The sequence below is a fragment of the Cygnus olor genome, chromosome 1 (genome assembly GCF_009769625.2).
Source record: "Cygnus olor isolate bCygOlo1 chromosome 1, bCygOlo1.pri.v2, whole genome shotgun sequence".
Classification (NCBI taxonomy): domain Eukaryota; kingdom Metazoa; phylum Chordata; class Aves; order Anseriformes; family Anatidae; genus Cygnus; species Cygnus olor.
The window spans coordinates 111058409-111079428 of record NC_049169.1 but is presented as its reverse complement, the minus strand read 5'-3'; the positions used below and the strand labels follow the sequence as shown (position 1 = coordinate 111079428).

Sequence of the window (21020 nt, the reverse complement as noted above, 5' to 3'; positions counted from 1 at the left end):
AGTTCATACAGCTTAGTGCAAGTTATTTGCTTTGATGTCCTTGTGATGAGAACCATGCAGGTGAAAGCTGAGTGCGCGCTGCAGTGGGCCCAGCGGTCTGCCCTCACCGAAGTCATCACGAGGACAGGCCTTTTAAGCCTTTTTCTCAAAATTGACAAGAAGTTGGTGAAGGCAACAACCCCAAAGACACGTTGCTTCCTGAGGTATGGGGTGTACAGAAGGTACCTGCAGGTTTGAGTGCAGGTGGGGCTCAGGGTTTAAGTGGATCTCAGCCCCACGGTGCTGGTGTGCTGGTGAGGATATGTCTGATGTGCTGGAAGGACTTCACGTACTGTGAGCAGCTGGGCTCAGTTGCTCATATCATGTCTTGGGGGGACACAGTGCATTTTGGGGTAGGATTTTTATGGTCATCAACTATTTGAACCTGCAGCATGAGATGATTTGGGTCATGGCTTGTTGGCTGATGGGTGCAGCATTTCAACAGGGTGAGGATGCTGAAGGCTAGAGAGGGAAGGCCTCTGTTAACTGAGGAGTCTGGGGGAAGGGGAAACAAAAGTACTTACTGGGAACAGCAGAGCACTGAAAGGGCCTTGAAATGGGTGTACATGGAAATGTCACAGCAAGAAATGCGTTTCTCTCCCCTCCTCCCAAGTTAGACGTTGTAAGAGAGGCTTGCATTTTGCTTATTGTTTATTACTATTTATATACCTTATACTACATGCCTTCCATGGCTGATTTGTTTCGCCTGTAAGTTATCTTGTATTTATAAAATAAAAGCAGTAATCGTAATCTCTTTTAGTTCCCAAGCCATTGTGAACATTTCCAGATAATTTTATAGGAAAAAAAAAATAACACCCTTTTCTGTGGTTACATACCACATACATATTCCAGTGCACCTACTGCAAGCACGCTCCTCGTTATGAATGGGAGCATCAGCACGCTTCAGAAATCCCCTTGGAAGCCATCTGTGGAAATGAGGTTCTTGAGAGGCAGGTGTGGGGCCTGTCAAGAGCCAGCGAGGAGGAGGGTGGAGCCAATGGCACCACGAGGCTGTGCAGTCCTGCTGCTGGAGAGGATTTCTAGATCAGGGCTGAGGCAACCCTGAGGAGGAAAATGGGTTGAGATGGTGAGGTCTTCTTAAGCTCCTGGTGTGATTCCAGCAGGGCTAAGGGACTTCAACTTGAAGTGGGACATCTGGTGCTGACCAGGGAGAAATTCTCCCCTCCTTTAAGTCAGTGGGAGCTTTGTTGCTAAACAGAAGGTAGTCTGGCTTTCACCACCAATGTTATTTGTGTGTCCTGTGGGAAGCAGCAAGAGGTAAGCGTATCTGAGAGGTGGGGAAGGCTGTTGCGGCCATCCGAGTTGACTGATGGAAACCTTTGGCTCTCTGACACATCGCTGTCCATGTAGTGTCTTCAGTTCCTGCAGTCTTCCCTCATTTCTTCCACCTGTCCGTGACTTGGTAGACTTGAAGCCTTGATAGGATTCCGCACCTAACCAAAGTGGTAGTCGGTTTGCTCAAAAAGCAAACTGCAGAAGTGTTTACCTCAGAGATTTAAAAAATTGGAGTTTATTTAAAAAAAAACAACACACAACACAAATAAATGCCTGGTGTTTTGGTCTGTCTCTTGCGTTTGAGGCTTTTTTACCACAGCCCAACCCACCCACTCTCTGGTAACATCACAGCCCACGCTCCCAGCGCAGCGTACAGCCGCTCTGGCAGTGCTTCACTGGAGGAGGTTTGGCTGCCTGCTTGGCGAGGTGAAATTTCTAAGTTTTTCCTCAAGTTTCAAATGAATTTTGTGTGGTCCTCAGCCCAGCAGCTCTCTGTGGGGTCTTTTATCCACTCCAGCCCTCGCTGCCTTCCACAGCTCAACTCCGCACTCGCAGCGCCGTGCTTGTTGTAGCCCTAAGATACCATTTCGAGACTGTTCAGTCTTAAGTTTCTTTGTCACCTGCCATTCCAAGAGAAAGCAAAAGGGGACTGGCTATTAGCAGCAAAACTCTATTTCTGGGCAATTGGTAAAGCTAATGAGTTTCTTCAGTAAGACACAGTCACTTGAGATAATGAATGCTGCCATTAGCTTTTTAAAGGCTGTTATAGCTAACCAGTGTTTTAATAATTTTTAACTAACTCGAATACATATATATTTTTGCAATAGGAAAATAAATACAAAGCATATTCTATCCTTGAGGGAACTGCTGAGCTTTAAGACGGTGGAGCAAAATGTAACCTTTCCAAAAGCAAAGTTTTATTGTTGATGTTGCACTTGTTATTGCTTATTTTTCAGAGGATGGCCAAGTGGAGGTGTCTCTAAGATGCAATTGATGAGACTGTGAGCTGAGGACAGACCCAGAAATAGATGACTTCTGTCACTGTGTCTATAAACAATGTTTGTTGTGTTGCCTGATCGATGTGCTGGTGGTTTCTTTCACAGCAAGAAAACCAAGTGAAGGCTGATTCTGCAGAGACACCCCTGAGGATAAGAGGGCTCCGTGTGCGCTCAGGCAAGCAAAGCAGGACTCTTTGCAGGACATGAGGCATAACTGCTATACACTTTCTGCTGGAGGAGCAAATCTGCTCTCAGCCAAATGGGTGTTACTGAGAATCACTCAGCAGACAGCACACCCTTTGCACCTTCTAATTGAAAGAAGATTTTGAATCTTTACTTAAGAGAGAGAAGTTTTGCAGTCAGCATCATCAGAATCTAAAATGTTCTAATCAGGCAACTGCAGCAACATTCCTCCAATACAGTGGTTAGTGCTTCCTTTTAAGCATCCAGGGTTTTTCAGTTTGGGTCTTTGTTGAAAGACATCTTTTTTTTTTTTCTTCTTTTCCTGAACTAATTCAGCTGCAGCCTAAGGAACTAATCTTCTCTACAGTCAGGAGGACTGTCCAGCTGTTTTTGTTTAACCCGTTCCAGTTTTAGCTCAGGCTGAGATACTTCCATGAATGCCAGTTTCATCTGAAAGGGAATTAGTTAGGTGTTCTAGGAGCAACTGCGTCTGTGTATGGGCTGCTGAGGTCATCGCAATGAGGCTGTTCACTGTTGGAACTGCTTTCTTCTGCGTGGTTCCCTACAATCACCTGTCTGTAACGTGGAAAGATAAAAGGTGCTGTTATCAGCAACCATAGCTTGGAAGATAGATAGCAGCAATTTCATAAGCAAGTACGTTATTAATGTTTTAAAAATATAGATGATGGTTCTTCCAACTCAAAAACATTGAAGCCAGCATGAGAGTTGCTTCTGGACTTCAGCCCTCTTTATCCACTATCAGAATTATGTCCTTACCTGCAAATGGAGTATGACCAACAGCAAAATTGTGAGCTGTGAGCCACATTTGGTGAACTCCCTCACTCAACATGGGACCTTCAGCCCAGCCCTTAAGCCCTTGATCCAGTTCTTTAGCTGGATTTTTAAAGAGGAAACCAGAAACTTTGCTATGACTTGTTCTGTAGCAAGAATGAAGGGACCTCTCACGGCTGGTCCTGGAAAGGAAGGGGGTTAGGAGTGATGTGTAAATCGAGTGCAAGAGCAAGAGGGATGTGTGACATCTGGGAGAGGTTCCCTGACACTAGGACTGGGAAAAGGCAGTCTAAGGAGGGATGGGGATCTGAGCAAGAAAGAGAAGGTAGGACAAGGGTAGTGTGAAAACTTCAGCGTGCAAATAACAGGGCAAAGATGTATGGTTCTGCCCAAAAAAGCAAGTTAGTGGTGGGGTGTAGGGGGTGATGATATGAGAACAGCAGAGCACACCCTGTCTCCTCTTCCCAGCAGCTTCCCAAACTTCACCCTTAAAAAATAAATGGCAGATAAGCTTTGGACTAAAAGCAGTAAATTCCATTCTGTATGGCTAAACACAAGATGATCCCAACTACTACTATATTCTTAGGGCTTCAAAGGTGGGGAGGAAAATTACATTGAGAAGAAAAACGTAACCCAGAAGTGCCAGTGAAAATGGAAATTTTTTGAAAAGTCTTATCCATGTCCTGGTGCTACAGATTAATAGACAAGAATGAGGGGATCTTTGACTAAAAGCTATGTTTGTTTCAGTGGTTAGACAAATGTAACAAAATCTAAAAGGCAAAAGAAAGTTAATGGGATGAAAAGGGAAATAATTATTTTGAATAATTTGGAGGAAGGAAAATATCAGCTTTGTAACTTCAAATTTATCTTAATTACTTATAAAAGCTTAAAATATCTGTGCCTGACAAAACTAACGCAGCAGGGATTTTGCTTAACAGTAATTAAAAAAATAAATAAAACAAAACCCCAAAGCCTCAGCAACAGGCCCACCATGGGATGGAGGCAGGCAGACTTGGAGTTTGCTTTGATGTGATGCAGGCATATTCAGGAGATCTCTCTTCCCTCTGATTGACAGAAGCAATACAAAAATACTCTTATCAAAACGGGATGCTTTCTTTCCAGTCCATTAAGCAGCTAAGCATCATCAGCTAGCTATCCATATTCTCAAATCAGTGGGAGAACTTGCATCCCAGAGACCTGCAAACTGTCTGAGGAGAGCTCTGGCTGGCTCTTGTTAATCTTTAACCATCCTTGGAACAGTGAAGAAATCTGATGAGATGAAATTTGATGGAAGGGCCCTGGTGTCCCAGTACCCAAAGAGAGTGAACTGGTCAAGCCAGGTCACTACAAGCCAGTGCAACTGACCTCAGCTCCAGGCAAAATAATTGAATTAAAACTAAGATAAGGTACAACTGAACAAGTATTTCAAGGGACAAAAAAAAAAAAGTAATTCCCAGCAGTGTGGTTTTATAGAAAGATAGGTACAGTGAAACATGTCTGATTTCATTTCTTTAGGGGAATACCATTTGGAAGATAAAGGTAGTTGCACGTATGTGAGCTATTTGAACTGCAGCAAGGCATTCAACGTAATATTCTGTACTGATTTCTTTAAAAAGAAGTATGCCCCAAACCCATTAAATAGGTGTTAAGTGAGTTAGGCTGCTCAAAGAGTAACTGGAGAATGATCACTGTGGATGTTTCAGGCCGGGCTCCATAGGCACCTGATGCAGCTTGGCATTTTACCAGTGATCTGGAAGTACGTGTAAAATCACTCTGAAAGAAAGCTGCAGATCAAGATACAACGATACAAGGAAGAGCAAACAGTCATATATTCTATGATTCTATGATGATATAGTACAGACTGGGCAGCCAGGTAAGATGGACCTATTCAAACAAAATTAATTTTAAAGCCTCATTCCTGGCAATAATAATCTTCATTGAGAACTGCGGATTTTTCAAAAACTGCTCTCCCTAAAAATGACAAATTGTGACAGCACAGAAAAGCTAGAGATATTAAGAAAAAAAACAAAACAAAAAAGTAGAATTAATATTCTGTGTTTATGGACTTCTAGAGACAGACTTGATCTTTGAAAGCCTGGAGTACCATACTATAATTCCAAACTTTCATATATTTAGTATAGTTTGGTCTGTCCATAGCAATTATGCATGAGATCTTTGGAAGGACACTGATTACTGGTCAGCAACCTCTCTTCCTGTCTGTGAGTTCACACGCACATGCAGATAGTGGCTGGTGCTAAACAAGACCCCAGACTGTTAGTTTTCACTTGGAGAGTAGTTCCCCCTGAGCAACATCAGCACCACTGTACCAGTGTCACATCAGACTGTCACGGGACTCTCCGGTGCCATGGTGCCTGCCAAGAGGTACGGAGCGTGCTCCAGGTGGTCAGCCTTTGATGGCAGGAGCGGGAATGCTGTTCTGTGAAGACCCTGTAATTTGAGTTCTGAAGACTGAAGTCTTGTAAGCAGCTTTGACAGCTCATCACTAACCATTTCAACAGCCTGTGCTCCTCCGGGTCTGACAGCTCCTCACATGAAAAGGATCTGGTTCTGTCAGCATGAAAAGAGAAAGTTCTCCTAATGATGGAGGCGTGAAAGACAGCTTTATCCCTTGAAACCAGAGGCTTGAGGAAAACAAAGTTTATTATCTGCTGTTTGAGAAACTGTACTGGGGAGAATTTGGGATAGATCCCCAGGAACACTGCATATGGGAAGCCAGCTTTAAAGATTTAGCTGTCCTAAAGATAGGAGAGAGAGGGCTGAAGAAAGCAGAGAACGGGAGCAGAGCATGACCTGCTATATCAGGGAAGTACCTCTCATGACGATCTTCTTACTATAGTATTATTAAGAACTCCCTCTCCCCAAAGACAAGGTGCCATGGCCAAGCAGAACTATGACACTTCTTACTGTCACCAGAAGGAATATAAACTGGCACCTTGAGTATCAGGTTGGCTGTCTTTGTTTACAGGAATAGGTACTTTTTGTTATTGTAAGAGAGATAGAGTGGGTATGTTGTTCACTAATGAGTATTACAATCTTTAAGAGATATATTTAAAAAAAAAAAAAAAAAAGGAAAAATTATCTGCCCTCATGTGAGATCTAGGATATTACCACAGATTTTTTTTTTTTTAATCCTACAGATCAAAACCCCTGAGCTGTCAAATATCCAAATTAGTTCCCCAGTTCCAGGAATGAAGCAGCTGTTGCAATTGATCTGGATGGAGCAGAAAATTGAAAGAGCACACGGACATTGTACAGTCTGTCCACCAAATCAGTGGTTATCTGTCTGTCCGTGAAGGAAACCCTCACCTGCAAACTGAGACAAAAGCTGGCTGCAGAACAAGCATTTTAAAGCCAAATCACACATCTCTGTCCGGCAAGAGGGATCCTGAAACTATGTTATCATATGCCCCAGCAATATTGGATAAAAGTTGGTTGAAGTTAGGGGGAAAAATGTCTAAACACTGAGTCAGGTTTCTCATTGCAAGAGTCAGCAAGGCTCATGCTGCCAAGGAGTCCAGAGCCACTTCGTAGATTCCCCTTCTGAGGCTACCATGACAGCAAGAAATGTTGATAAGGGATGAGATATGCAGATCTTCGCTTTTTTTCCCCCTACATTATACTGTCTGGGAGGCAAGTGGTTGTCTGAAGACTTTGGATGTCCACAGCAGCCTCAGTCAGGCTGTCAGGGATGCATGGCCTCCAGTAAAGGCGTGGGAACACAGGTTTTCCCCAAGAGGACTAGAAAGGCGCATTCCCTGCCCTCTTTCACTGCATCAGGTTCTAGCCTCCAGTGGGAGCTGTCTCCAGCCACTAACCTTATTTTCTGTATCACTAAATATTCATAAGAACAGAACCATATATGTCATTTGGATATACCTTTTGGATGGTAAGAAATATAGCTGATGCAAATGTTAGTGGTGGCTCTTGATTACAATAGTGTGGTAACTGCCTTGGCATGCTAAAGAATCTGAAATAATTGGTCCCAAACCATTTTTTTCTTTCTTTCTGTAGGGATGGCATAACGGTGACAAAAGGGACTGGGACATGGATTCTTTCTTGCAGCTGTCTTGCAAGGATCAGCCCTCGCCCCTCTCTTGAGCTTGCTCATCTGACTTGGCACCAAACCATTTTGTGTTGTAGAGAAGTGTGGTGCAATCAGACCACAGCTTTGGGTCCGGGACCTCTCAGCATCTAAGGATTATGCTGTAGAATAAGTAGATCTAGTCATTGCATATGGCTTTTGGAAGACACTTTGACTTCTTTTGTGTATGGATATGCAGCTAAAAGTCAGCAGACTATCCTGTGGCAGATGTCATAGCCTTGCCAACATATTAAGACATCGGCGTACACAGTGGTAGAAGAGAAATGATCACTGCATGTCGTACAAGGCCAAAACATAATCTTCGGGGACCCCACAGAGATCCAGCTGACAATAAAGACAGTTGACCTAGGGCAGTAGGGGTTTGCTTGACGGTCAACTGAGGACAAGTGAAAGCAAGAAGATACGCTCCTATAAATGTTCAGATGTGAAAGCATGCTTGTTTCACCAAGCAATTGAGCAAGCTGAAACAGAACATAACGTCCTATATGCCCCTGGGTTTGACAGAGAGACAGATGAGCACAGAAACTGTGAAGGTAAAAGTTCCCCAGCCTTGACCAGTGACGTACATGTGTTAGGTGAAGGTGTCACAATTATCATGGCAAAAAAGTAAGGAGGTATCTGTACTGAATATAGTTGATATTCTTCACACCAAGGATAATGAATTGATTATAGAAAAAGAAGAAGAAAGGGGAGGATGGTGGAAATTAACAGGAAGAATTATTTTTTTCAGGCATTTCACTATGTTTTACTGCTGGAATGGAGAGAAGAGTAATTGGAGTAGGTGGTTAGAAAACAAATAGAATTCAATCCAAAAAAAAAAGGCAAACTTGGAGGGTTTAATAATTTTTTCAGTCCTAAATTTTTATTATTTTTTTTCAGTGTATTTCAAGCATAGAAAAATGATAAGACAGGATGCTTTAAAGCCCTAAGCAAACCTCATCCAATACTGCTTTCCATTAATGATTCCTGGGCTTTCCACAAAACCTCCTTCAACAGCTCTTTCAATGGGCAAGACTGAACATACTGGGGATGAAGATGGGTATTTGTAAGCCCAGCGTTTAATTCAGTAACATAATATAAAAGTGATTTTAAAAAGATGCTTCTAGAAAAAATCTTCTGAACACACCGAGATATTCATGTGTACAGACTTCTGCCACTTTTTTCAGTAACAGAAAATTAATGGGAACAGGCCTCTGTTACCGTGTAATTTTATGTCCATTTCCATGTGTTTCTTGTATTATTAGCTTGCCTCCTGCTTTGTGGTTTATTTGGGCAAGTTGCCTTTTTTATTGTTGCTGTTACCTTTTGTGAGCATGCCAGAGGCCTTAGGGTGCCAATAAATTAGACTATTAGTGTTCCTTTTTTTTTTACTGCCATATTATACTCTTGCTTCCCTCTGCTTGTTTGTGACCTAATCTTGAACCTCTGCCTAATTTGCTGAGCTGAATTTTCTGTGTCCTGATCAGATTAGGAGGAGCAGCGGGCAAATGCATCCCTGTTTGCATAAAACGTGTTTGCCAGAAAACCCAGCAGCAAACAAAGTAAACCAAATGTAGAAAGCTGCAAACAGAAACCTGTCCTTAGACAAAGTTCAAGTTGACAGGCGGCGTTAGAACTACCTTCCCACTGAGCACGTGGGTGCTGCACACCGGTGGGCACTGCGTCTGCATCAGGCACATCCCCTACAGGTACCTGTGCAGCCCCTACCCCATTCTTTACAGGGCAGTGTCTGTAATCCTTTAGAGGACTGGGGACACACCTGTCCAGTGGGGGTTTTCTCAGTCTCTTTTCAGCCATGGAGGCTTCGGGTAGAAATACTCTACTAAAACAGGTTAGCTATTCCACCTATCTGCCACTGGTGAATATTTCCTTGTTTTGTCAAGCCCAGCTGTAAAAAACAGCCTGGCTGACACTAACATGCCCATCTGGGATCTCCCTGTAAATCTAGATGTCCTTCTACAGAGCTACATGTACTGCACACACTCTTTGAGCCTGAAAATTATCATCATGCTTTATGGGGCTACTCACTAGCTTAAAACCAACTCTGTTTTAACTCACCATTAGGTGAATAGTACTTCTACTGAAATTTCAATTAAGTTACAAAGGTAAGAGTAACAGAATGGCACCTGTAAGCATTAATTGCAGGGAAATGGCCTGAGGCTAATTCCAGGAGATTCTGGCCCAAGAGAAAACCCAGTTGGACCGTGCTCCGTGCTGTTTCACTCCTAAGCTGACTGGTATTGTGAATGCTACGTGCTCGTGGTTGGCAGGTGCTTCAAGTCATTTCACAACTACACTTCCAAATGATTAATATTGCCTCTGACTAAGTGTGTTTGTAGTTTTACCCAGGGCTTACTATGCTGAAGGACAGCAGTTCAGACATGGGCCACCTTTGGGAAAGAAGGTACTGCCAGACTTATTGCCAGGATTTGCCAAACATGAAAAGAACAGGAAATAAGCCTAGATCTTCAGAGAGTTATACATCAGTATTTTCACAGAGTTAATTCAAATTCCAATAACTTTAAAGTATTTAGGGAGTGAGCCACTCACTTATTTCAGGCAGAAAAGACGCTTCTGCACAAGAGGACACAGAGCGTTAGCCCATTGACTCCTCACAGTAATTTTGGGATGAATACAACTGCGTGTTTTTTAGATATTAAGTCATCAAGTAAAAAAAGAATTAATCACAACCAACTTAATATACCACTCTAAATTGTTCCAGTGAGTCACTGCCCTCAGATAAAACACATGGTACATCTGAGCTTGAGTAGCATCAGCTTCGAGACATTATATTTTAATACTTTACCGCACTGTACCCTTTGATTGTTATCATGGGGCTCTTGGACACTAAAAGCTGTTCTAAAGATAGAAACAGATAGTTCATAACGAGCATCCTTGAGCCGCTGCTCCTTGAGAAACTAATTGATTTGAGCATATTTCTCTCACTGTAGGATACATGTTCTGGATCTCAATTTTTTTCCTCAATTTTTCCCAATTTCTTTAAACTCCCCTTTAAAGAGTGTATTCTAATATACGTACAGTATTCTTGGAATGGTCTAAGCAATGCCACACATAGTATTATTACCTTTGTGATCTCACTAGTAAGTTTTCTCTTAATTTAATCAAGTCTTACAGGATTGCATTGGGAGCTCATGTTCACCTACTTTACCATCATTATTCCCATTTCCTTCCTTGGTGTGCTTTACGTGGGGTACTCTCTCATTCTGCGTGTAAAGCAGACACTCTTACTTTTATAATACACAACTTTGATAGCTGGCATAAGTAAAATGTGTGTTGTTTGCCAGCACACCACGCAGACCGGACTTCTCTGCCCATCCTTGTGCTTTACTGTTCCCCCATCTTTCTCTCATCAGCAAACCCCAACAGTTACGAATTCATATTTTTACCCAGGTGATTAATACCAACAGTGAATAGCAGTGGGTTGAGAGACACTCAAAGCAAATAATAACATAACAAGTGTCATCTCGGTGTGCAATTATAAACGTTGAATGTAATTGCTGGATCATTCGAAGCAGTGAATGAATGTTTCACGCAGATAGTTTTATCACGCTTAGATATACTTACTTCACTTCTGATTGTACTTACTTTACTCGACTTGATCCAGAGCGGGACATATACAGCAAAATAAGGAAAAGAAACATCACAAAGGCAGCAAGTCCAACCCAAAAGGCTATGACAATAGAATCTGTGAACACAACACAGTAATTCTGTCACTGGTAACACAGCAAATGCAAAATGCAGCAATATAGTTTATGATCTGTAAGAAAGGTGTGTCATGGAACTAATTCAACTTAATTAAGCCCCTGAGAGAGGGGAGTGCGAGTGCCAATTTGCTAAAAGTCTTAAAAGCCTCCTAACAATTTATTGTGAGAGTATATGGCCAGGGCTGGGGAAAAGCTGGAAAAAATGGAGTAAGTGTGATGGTGACTAGGACTATGCATATTTTTGAAAGGTAATCCTGAGTACTTAGGATGTTTTTCCATTTTGGCTGTTTGCAGGGAATACAGTTCCTTTTACAAAACCACAGTGCTGTCAGCAGTGCTGCACTCAAGACTGAACTGCTACTGCTCAGTGTATAGCCATATCGTGCCCTCAGGTGAAAAGGTACTACACGTGACCCTTAAGAGGATGCTTTTAGGGAGGGAATTCTAGCTTTGAAAATATTTTCTACTAAGAAATATTGGACTTTCACACAGGAAAGCGTGTTGAAAAGCACTCGTGACCCTCCTAACACAACAGCCCAGTAGAAGAGACTGTGGATTGTCCCCTATCCAGCTGTAATACTTGTCATCATCATGAAATTGTTCAAAATGAAGCCTACTTCACCGGGACTGATTTCTTTAAGGAACAGGTAAGTGGATTCCTAGCACTGAAGTACGTGTTCAGAATTGGTTTAAACCAACCTAAGGTCCTGCCGCTGCTGTTATCTCCAATTCAGATGAAAACTGGGTTTTGTTTGTTTTTTAAATTAGTGAAAGAAAAAAAATAGTGCAAATGGGGCTCAGAAACAGTTTTGGGAGCTGGTCCTTAATGAATTAAGGAAATGAATGAATTTAATGGATTAGGGAATTAAGGAAATGCTGGATTTACTGCCTCAGTTATGGGCTTGCTATTAGATGGGATGAATCTGTTCCTGCCCCAGTAGCACATTTGGTCACTGGTTCAAAATGCTCCTTCCTGGGATCAGTGCAGTGGTGAACTTCCCAGTTAAAGCCTTGGAAAGGTTGGGTGTTGGGCAGGGCACAAGCCGAGAAATGCCCTGAATTCATCACTGGCTACCCACTTAGACTGAGGTGAAAAAGAAGGGTCATTGACTCCAGAGACAAATATTGACCAGGATAAAATAAATCTTCTATCTCAAAGGACAAAAAACATTCATGTTCTTTGAAACAGGTCCAGTATGTTTGATTAGGTGTTTCTTTGTGAAAAAGTTCAGAACGTGTTGTCATCAGAGCCACCAAGAGATTAGGGGGAGTTATTCTAGATCCTTTAAACCTTAAACTAGAGCTGACCCAGTGGAAGTCTTATCAGAGAGCTGAATTTTGGCTGGGCTACTGAGAAATGAGAACGTGCAAAATGACTTCTGGAGCATCAGCTTATTTTATGCTTCCTCTTTTAAACAAAGTTTTACTGAGCTTTAATTCAGAGGAAGGTAAGTTAGGATGTGAGGGCAAATATTCTGTCCTACTCTTCCAAAAACTAGGGGAGACAGTGACTGGGTGCTACTGGCCAGTCCCAGCTCCTCAAGGGAGAATTGTTGACTTCCGTTTAAAAAAACTAAACCAAAACCAAAAAGCTCATGATCCAGGAATATTTTGAAAAGCTCAGTATTTAAGTGCTCAAAGCCAAGTGGACAGAAGTGAAGAGTTGGAATCTATAGCACTCCATACCAAAGCTATTTTATTTTCATCTTTTAAGAGCAGTTTTAGTATGATCCACGGAATTCACTGAAGCTAATTGAATTTGTTTCAGATCTCAGGGGAAATCTGAACTCACGAGGGATAAACAGAAACTTCCTGACTTTTTTTAAAGCCTTGCAATTAGGATTTTTCTGAACTGGGATAACATATTTTAACAATTTATAAAAAGCTCTTCGACTGCTAACTTTTACAGTCACCTTTTGTATGGGTGTGTATACGTTTTAAATATCAAATTAGTTCATGGGCCAATTAAGCTCTTTATTATTTTTATTCAAAATAGATAGAAGTGCACAATGCTATTAACAGAAAGCAAGACCAAGTCTTTATAGCTGGATTTAGGCTCATTTTCATGAGACAAACACATTCTCACCATGCTTCAGGGACAGGCCACATAACAGAGGAAAGAAAGTGCAGAGATTCAGGACTCTGTTTTACATTAAATAAAAAAAAATATAGGGCAAGATAGAATTAGGGAGTTATCATTCCATCCCAAGGGTTATGACAAATGTGTAATTTATTTGGGCTGATTCTGCAATGCACCTAAACAAGTGCTCAAGTCCCATTGCAGTCGATCGCCAGAGGCCCTGTGGAACGTCAATCCAGTGGATATTTTAATCCTAGAGATATCACACATTTTGCCAAACTTGGAATGTTTATGGCCCTATCTAAGGAGAAATTATCACATTTCATCTTCAGCACAAAGGGCAAGGATTTGCTGAATCTAGTTTGTTTACAGAGCTCCAAGCACGTGAAGACAATAATCCAACAGCAGTTTTTGAAAATATATGAACGTAAAGATTTTGTAAAGATGGGAAAACCTACGAAGTATCTTCATTGCTTGACTAGCCCTTTTACTCAAAGCAAGGAAGAAACTAACCAGCTGCAAAATTATTATAGCTTGCTGTCCCAATGGTATTTGGAGAAGGAAGAATAAACGTACTAAGATGACGCAGTGTCCATTCCTCCTGGACCGCTGACACGGAAAAATGTCTGTTTTTATAGGAAGCACAAAACCCCCAAACCATCAGTTTAACTTCCCTGCCTATCAGGAAACCAAACCCAACATTTGTAATTTAGAAATTGATACAGCCAACGTGGGCTTTTTAAAGACACAAATCACAGAGCAGAGCTCCATTTTGGCACGCTGCCTAGAAATACCTTACATAAGCATCCGCCCCAGGGGACACAAATTGCCTTAACATTAGCCTGCAGAGAAGAAAAATAGTATATCCCACACCATACTATTTCCTCTTTCTTTTTCTTCTTTGCCTGGGAGATGGGCAGCTGAAATACGGAAGCCTGCAGATTTGCAGGGTTTCCTGTAGATTTGTTTCTCAATGCTGAGCCTAAGGGCACTTTCCTTGGTGCCTAACAGGGCACGATGTCTGCCTGCAGCTTTTTGGTCAGTAGAGGTCTTCATTCACAATGTTCTTCCTCCATTATTCAACCATCAGCTGTAGGAACTTGTAGGAAATTTTATATCTGGGAGGCCTCCACTCCTTTGTTATTCAATCAATGAGCTGAAGATGCTGAAGGAGCAAATTGGATGTGTAAACACAAAGTATGGTCACATAAGTCACCTCCTCAGAATACAAAAAGGCCTGACAGGTGTCAGACTTCCTTGTGTCTTCAGGGTGAGAGAACGAATACAAAAAAATCAGTAAGAGAATGGTTTACTGTGTTTTGTTGTTGTTTTGTTTTTAATTGAAATAGGTATGTGGTGATTTCCTCTATGAAACTATCAATGAATTTCAATTAAATTTAACAGAGGGGGAGCATCTTCTCACAGAAGCAAAACTTCTACAAGTTTCAAGAAAACAGGCAGCTGGGTAAAGAGAAATATCCTATAAATGACCATGGAGGGAAATGCTGCAACACAAACTCCCCGTCTCTTATCTATGAGGGACTCCGTATGTTAAAAAGATGCTATTAATGAGGGAAAAAAAAAAGTTGAGATTCCCGAATTCTGCTAAGCCAGCCACATACAGGGGACTTACAGCCTGCTATAGTTGGCATTTCAGTGGTTTCCCGGAGGAATCTGAGGGCAATTATCTGCCGTAACTTTAAAATTAAGATAATTAGAAAAGTGGTGTAAAGCTGCTCATAACCTGCCTGTTCCCAGCAGCACCAAATGTTGCTCTACAGTATTCTAGGGCAGGATTTTATATACGGAAGGCTGTGGATATTTACACCACCTTATTTAAGGTATGTTACTTTTGGTACCAAAAGTTGGAGGCAATAAATGCTAGGCTCATCAGAGTGGACAAAAAAGCTTTTCTAGAGGCAGTGACTACCATACCCATGTAGTTGCAGTTGTCTTCAGTTAACTGAATAGGGACCAGTAAAGCCCACAGCTGTATCACTCAGACAAGACACAGGGAGAGACTTGATAGGAATCGCAGGACAGCATTGCCCACAGCCTTAGCGGCTCAAACATGCCTATATATTCTTCCCGATCTTCATCAATCCATCCAGCTATACCTGTTTAAGTTAATCCCTCATGACACAACTGATTTTATTTTAGTAAACCCAAACCAACGCAGTTACATTAGAAAAAAATTGACTTAATAGCAAAAATACATCGCTATGCTATTGTGCAAAACCAAGTATGAAATTGAATTAGCTGTCCCTAGCTGAATTCAGAGAATATTATGTCACATTAGGCACTTTGAAAATAAACTCCTAAATCCAGCAGAATCAGCTTTCATGGCAACAAGTGTTTTGATGATAATGTATATTACTACTTCATCTTACAATTCAGTAGCAGTAAATCACAGAAGGAAAAACAATGGAATATATTTTCAGCTTGTTGTTCCTGGCTAGTGGAAACACAAACGTCTTCCTTTACCAAGGTTTTAAATATTTATCAGTTGTAATATAAGCCGTACATCCCAAGACAAAACAGGGTAGTCTTACAAAAAACTGTGCTCATGCAGTCAACTTTTCTGGGAGCAGCAAGCAGGTAGCTAACACCCCACACTACAGGTTTGCACGGCGTAAGGTTTACACTTAGCAAATGGTTAAAAATAATCTGTCCTTCTAAATAAGAGTTAATAGCAGCAGCCTTACAGTTTGAAGCACTGTGAGGCAAAGCAAAGAGCTGCACTGCTAGCAGTAAGTGCTGTTGGGGCACAGCGCAGGTAAGGCAGTTGGGCACGCAGTCCATACAGACCACGTACACGTAACTCTTTCTTACAAAGAAGCAAAATCAAGTCAGGGCGACAAGCTCTGCAACATTCTGCCCGCTGTTTTTTCCTGTGCTGGATCAGCACCTACCGCTCAGCAGTACTTACATTTATTAACCTTCAGCTTCCTTCCATCCACTGGGATCGGGTCTATGTAATCCCAGTAATACTCATAGGACCAAAAGTACTCAGACGAGTTGGTTCTGTTGGCCATGTCGGGAGTGCATTTTAAACCAGCTCAGTACTCCAACCAAATACTTCTTTTTTTTTTTTTTTTTTTTTCCCCTCATTGTGCTTCAGCGCCCTCAGAAAGAGGTTGCGTAAGCGATGCCTGTGTAAATCACCCTGCAGCTCAAGGACTGCCTTGGTGGCGGACAGCGCTTGGCAGAAATTGATATCGACGCCTGACAGAGGAGGGACAGCCGCCTTCAGGCATGACCCTCGCTCCCCGGAGGGCTGTTAGGGTGTTCCTAGCATGCCTGGGGCTGGCAGGCACATGGGGAGCGCTCAGCCAAGCGGGCTGGGGATGGGATGGACGCGTGCCAACGGGGTTGTGGAGACTGAGAAACCAACGAGGCGCCCTGGGGAGCTAGGGGGAAGAGGTTGGTTGGGGGAATTTCTGGGCACAGTGTGCTTAGAGGGGAATTTTAAGGTCCCCCTGACAGAGGGCAGCGCGCCAGGCGCCACGGGGCACACCCTGTACAAGAGCCACCTCACAACGACCTTCCTCGGCCGCCATTTTGGGGCTGCCTCAGGGCAGGGGCTGGAGGGGGCGGGGCCTAAGCACCAGGGGGCGGGGCCACAACTTGGAGACGCTCTAATGGGGCGTGGCCGCGAAGGGGGCGTGGTCACGGGCCAGAGCGGGCGTGGTTACGGAAAGGAGGCGTATCCACAAGCAGAGTCCCCGCCCCCCCGAGGACGCTATTGGCTCCGGCGGGCGGGCGGAAGCGCATCACGGCCGTTTCCGGCGCGGGCCGTTCGAAGGCGGGCGGTATGGCGGAGCTGGACTCGTCGCTGTCGCTGCTGGAGGTGGGCGGCGGGTGGGACGCGGCGGAGGCGGCGGAGGCGGCGGCGGCGGGGAGGCGGTCGCCGCAGCAGCCTCAGCAGCCTCAGCCGCAGCCACCGCCTGCCGGGCAGGCGGAGGGCGACGAGGAGGACCTGATGCCCATGGTGTTCCTGTGCGCCGGCTGCAAGCGGCCCGTGGGCGACACGCTGAGCTGGGTGACCAACGACGAGGAGACGGGCTGCGTCCTGCTGCGCAGTGAGTGCCGGGCGCGGCCGTTGGCGACCGTTGGCGGCCGTCGGTGACCGTTGGCGGCCGTCGGTCACCTCTCCCCTCGCCTCCCCGCAGGTGCCTCCGCCAGCGTCTCGGTGGACAAGGAGCAGAAGCTGTCCAAGCGGCCCGGCGAGTGCGGATGGTGAGGCGGGGCGCCGGGGGGGCAGGCGCGAAGGAGCCCTGAATGCTCTAAAACCAAGTCACAGTGGGTGACCCCTTTTTTGAATAAGGCTGGGCACCGGGGACTTTCTTGTCTTTGTTTTTCTTCCTGTGTGAACGTTATGTGTTTTCCTTAAAGTATGATTGAAACATTGTTCTGCTCTGGCTGCTCGATGACGCTCGGCAACATCTACAGATGCACCCCGAAGCATCTTGACTACAAGAGGGATTTATTCTGTTTCAGCGTTGACTCGATTGAAAGGTAAAGGCAGGACTCTTATCGCTAAGAAAAACCTCACTCTGCAGGCGTCATATTGAAGAATGCTGCTGTTAATGTTCTTAGCACGCATAGGGAGAGCTGTTTCTGCACCTTGTTCCAGAGCAGTTTTCTGTGTTGCTGCTGCTAGCATCGTGGCGCTGAAGTTGTAGCTGCACCATCTGTGTAACGTTAGACAAATCCTAGAAAAGGAAAGTAGCAGGGTCACCTGTATAAGAAAAAGCATGCCTCCTGTGAAAATTCCTGTGAACAACACAGGAGGGTTCCTTCTCAGTTTCTCAGAAGTGAGTACGTATGTGCTCTGCTCTAGAAAACAGAAAAAGACCTTGCAGTCATAGGTAATACCTGCAGTCTGCTGCCTACCTGCAGTCATAGGTAATACAAAATATGCCTGGCTCCAGACCATTGGAGGTGCGTGTCATCAGCAGAGAACACAGGCACGGGGGTTTAAGCAGAACTTAGGCAGAGGTCTGAGGTGTGTTGGCTGGTGTTCTCTTTTCTTGAGAAGGCAGGTAAAAACAAATCTTAAGACCGAATGTGTACTCCTATGTAACTGTTCTACAGTCAAAAACTGTCTGGAAAATGAAGGTCTGCCATTATATTGGTTTTATCTGATTTGTAGCACTTGAAACTGGTCTTAAATTGTTCCTCCATAACTACATCCAGAATTCAGTCCCCACACTCTTATCTTTTATCAGAGCATTAATATAGTAACACTAATAAGCTACTGTTTCTCCTGTGTGGGCTTGTTTTGGTATGTTTGCTTTTTACTAAGTTCCAGACTGTTCTGCTGAACCTCTGTGGCTGTTCTGCTTTCTACTCCGAATACTATTTCCTCCTCTTTCCACAACTATGATACTTTGCTTTTTCCATGGCAGTTAAAGTCTCTGGAGGACTGTAACATGGTTGCAAAGTGACATTTTCGTGGAGAGTAATGATAATGGCTAGTTCTCACAGCTAGTGCTACATTGTTCTCATTGTTTTCTTCATAACTTTTAATGGTGTCCTGTAGCACAGACTGACTTTTGGAGTTCTGGCTTCTCCAAGCGATGATGTCTTGGTAGTTTTGAACTTAAAACTGTTTTCATTCCACCAGACAGTTTCTTTTCAAGATGACTAAATTTTGTTGTTGTTGTTGCTGGAATCATTCTTCTACTGTGCTAGTGTATTAATCGTAATCTTATAATCATCGAGAATGGTGGATGAATCTTACACTCTTACGCTCATTCCTCTGCCTTCAGAGTGAAAAATGCATGATCTAAACTGTAGCATATCAGTTACGTTTTAGGATCTTCAGAAAAGCAGGCTGTTACTGATGAAGAACCTTTAACTCTCGAAAGCCGAGCTGCCTTGGGAGAAGCACTAGAAAGGGTAAGACTTAATCTCGCATCATTCTTTGTGTATGTCACCACTATGAAATACTAATATCCTTAAATTGTTCCTGCAGAGCAACCTGTAACAGATCAACTCTGTGGGTTTTAACATATTGATTATCTAAGGCTTTCAGTAACTTCCTTTCTAATTTTCACATTAATTAGCATTTTCTATTTGTCAAATACAGCTTTAGATTCCTGTCTGTCCGTAATTAGAAAGACAGCTTGACTTGGCAGTTCGTAGACCGGCCTGGGTTGGAAAGGTCCTTGAAAGATCGTCAGGCCCAACCTTCACGTTTTCATTCAGCCTTGAATCGTGGCTCTTTTATAGGATTGTCTTCCATTTAAACTGACTTTGTGCTTTTGCTCTTACTTTGTATTGAAATACTGTGTAAGGAGTGGTATTTTGCTCCACAAAGCAGACCTGACTGCAGCTGGGGGTAGTTGGGAGCACAGCATCATCAAATCGGCTCTGAAAGCAGAGAGGTGTCTAGCAAGAGGTGAATGCGTGAAGCTGACGCTAAAGAAGGCTGAAGAGAGTTATAGGTTTGAGTACGTAGAGAGTTAACGTTAAAGTTGAGTAAACTTTCAAACTATGGATGTAGCAGGAATAGAATCAAGTAGAATTGGTGATGCATCATCAAATTTGAGCTCTTGCTGACATCTACGCATGTTCTTTGTATTGTTGATTTGTTTCTAACCAATCATCTTTCCATGTTTTCATTACAGGCAGACACCATACTAAAGGCTCTGGAGGCAAGACTGACTGCTGTTGAATCGAGTATTGATTCTCTTCACAATAATCTTTGAAAGAAAACTTCCTGCATCTAAACTAACTGCTGGAGAAGGATACGTGTGAAACTTGTCCTTCTAATACTTTGGAATCTGTGGGAACACTGTGAAAGCTGAGTGAAGAAATGAAAGACAAAAGTGGCTCATGTTGCAGTAGAACAATACTGGCTACAATTCTTCACCACAGATGAGGAGTTTCCTCTAAAGAGAATACCCCAAGAAGAATTTTTAAATGGTGTTTCTATAGACTTTTGTTTCATATGTAAATATTTATTAAAATTTTTACCTCTGAAAGCAAAGCATTTATCTCCTAATTTCGCTGCAAACCTATATCTGCTGAACTGGGTTTGTATCCTTCCTAAACTAATTAAAAATAAAAAAAAAAATAAAACTGTGACTGTAGTTGAAGTAGCAATATAGGTCACTTTCTTGTCTCTCAAGCCTTTGCTTGACCTGTGCTCAGAGACAAAAATGGTCCAGTAACATTTTGCTAGGTCAAGGCTAAAATGAAATAACTGTAAAGAAGACTTTAAAAGCATTTGATTAAATGGCTTTCCGTGCAATATTGAAGGTCATGTGTGACAGCTTCAAGGGAAGGAAAACAAACAAGGCTGGTAGCAGCACACCTTTAAGCAAAGCCTGATGTATGTTTGAGCAGTGAATTCAATGTTAATTAAGAATGATTGTCATTACTTTGTTTCAGTGTAGATATTTTGGCTTTTACTTTGTTCTTCTGTGTAGTTAACCATTAGGGTTTCTCATATGGTGTTTGTGTTCTCAGTGATTTTTTTTCACCAATAAAACAAAAGAAAAGCACGTGAAAATAGTCTAAGGGAAGAATAATGTTTTTCTTTTCCCCATTACCCAACACTAATCTTATTACTGTTAATTTAAGCCTAGAGTGAATTTCCCATTCTTCTTCCCACTGGTAAGTATTGTTTCTTCTAAAACCTTTTTCGTTTTCTAACACCCCACCCTCTATCTTCTCCTTTCTTCTGTTTTGTTTTGAAGTAGCATTCTATTTGTCCTGTTCTGATCATCTGTCTTAGCCATTCATGTTCAAGTAACTAAACCACTTTATAACAA

General features: G+C 42.8%; 2 protein-coding genes across 2 annotated transcripts; one reads left to right on the top strand and one right to left on the bottom strand.

Moving 5' to 3' along the window:
- Positions 1–1578: 1578 nt before the first annotated feature.
- On the bottom strand, positions 1579–16822 carry LOC121079552 (melanocortin 2 receptor accessory protein). Its single transcript, XM_040577004.1, has 3 exons — positions 16166–16822; positions 11038–11137; positions 1579–3092 (listed from the first exon to the last, which is right to left on the bottom strand). Exons 1-3 carry the CDS (start codon positions 16269–16271, stop codon positions 2978–2980), a joined length of 321 nt encoding a protein of 106 aa, XP_040432938.1. The 5' UTR covers positions 16272–16822; the 3' UTR covers positions 1579–2977.
- A 183-nt stretch (positions 16823–17005) lies between these two features.
- Positions 17006–20750, top strand: MIS18A (MIS18 kinetochore protein A). The gene is made up of 5 exons (XM_040576990.1): positions 17006–17318; positions 17409–17475; positions 17632–17754; positions 19047–19140; positions 19872–20750. Exons 1-5 carry the CDS (start codon positions 17051–17053, stop codon positions 19950–19952), a joined length of 633 nt encoding a protein of 210 aa, XP_040432924.1. The 5' UTR covers positions 17006–17050; the 3' UTR covers positions 19953–20750.
- The last annotated feature ends 270 nt before the right edge of the window (positions 20751–21020 follow it).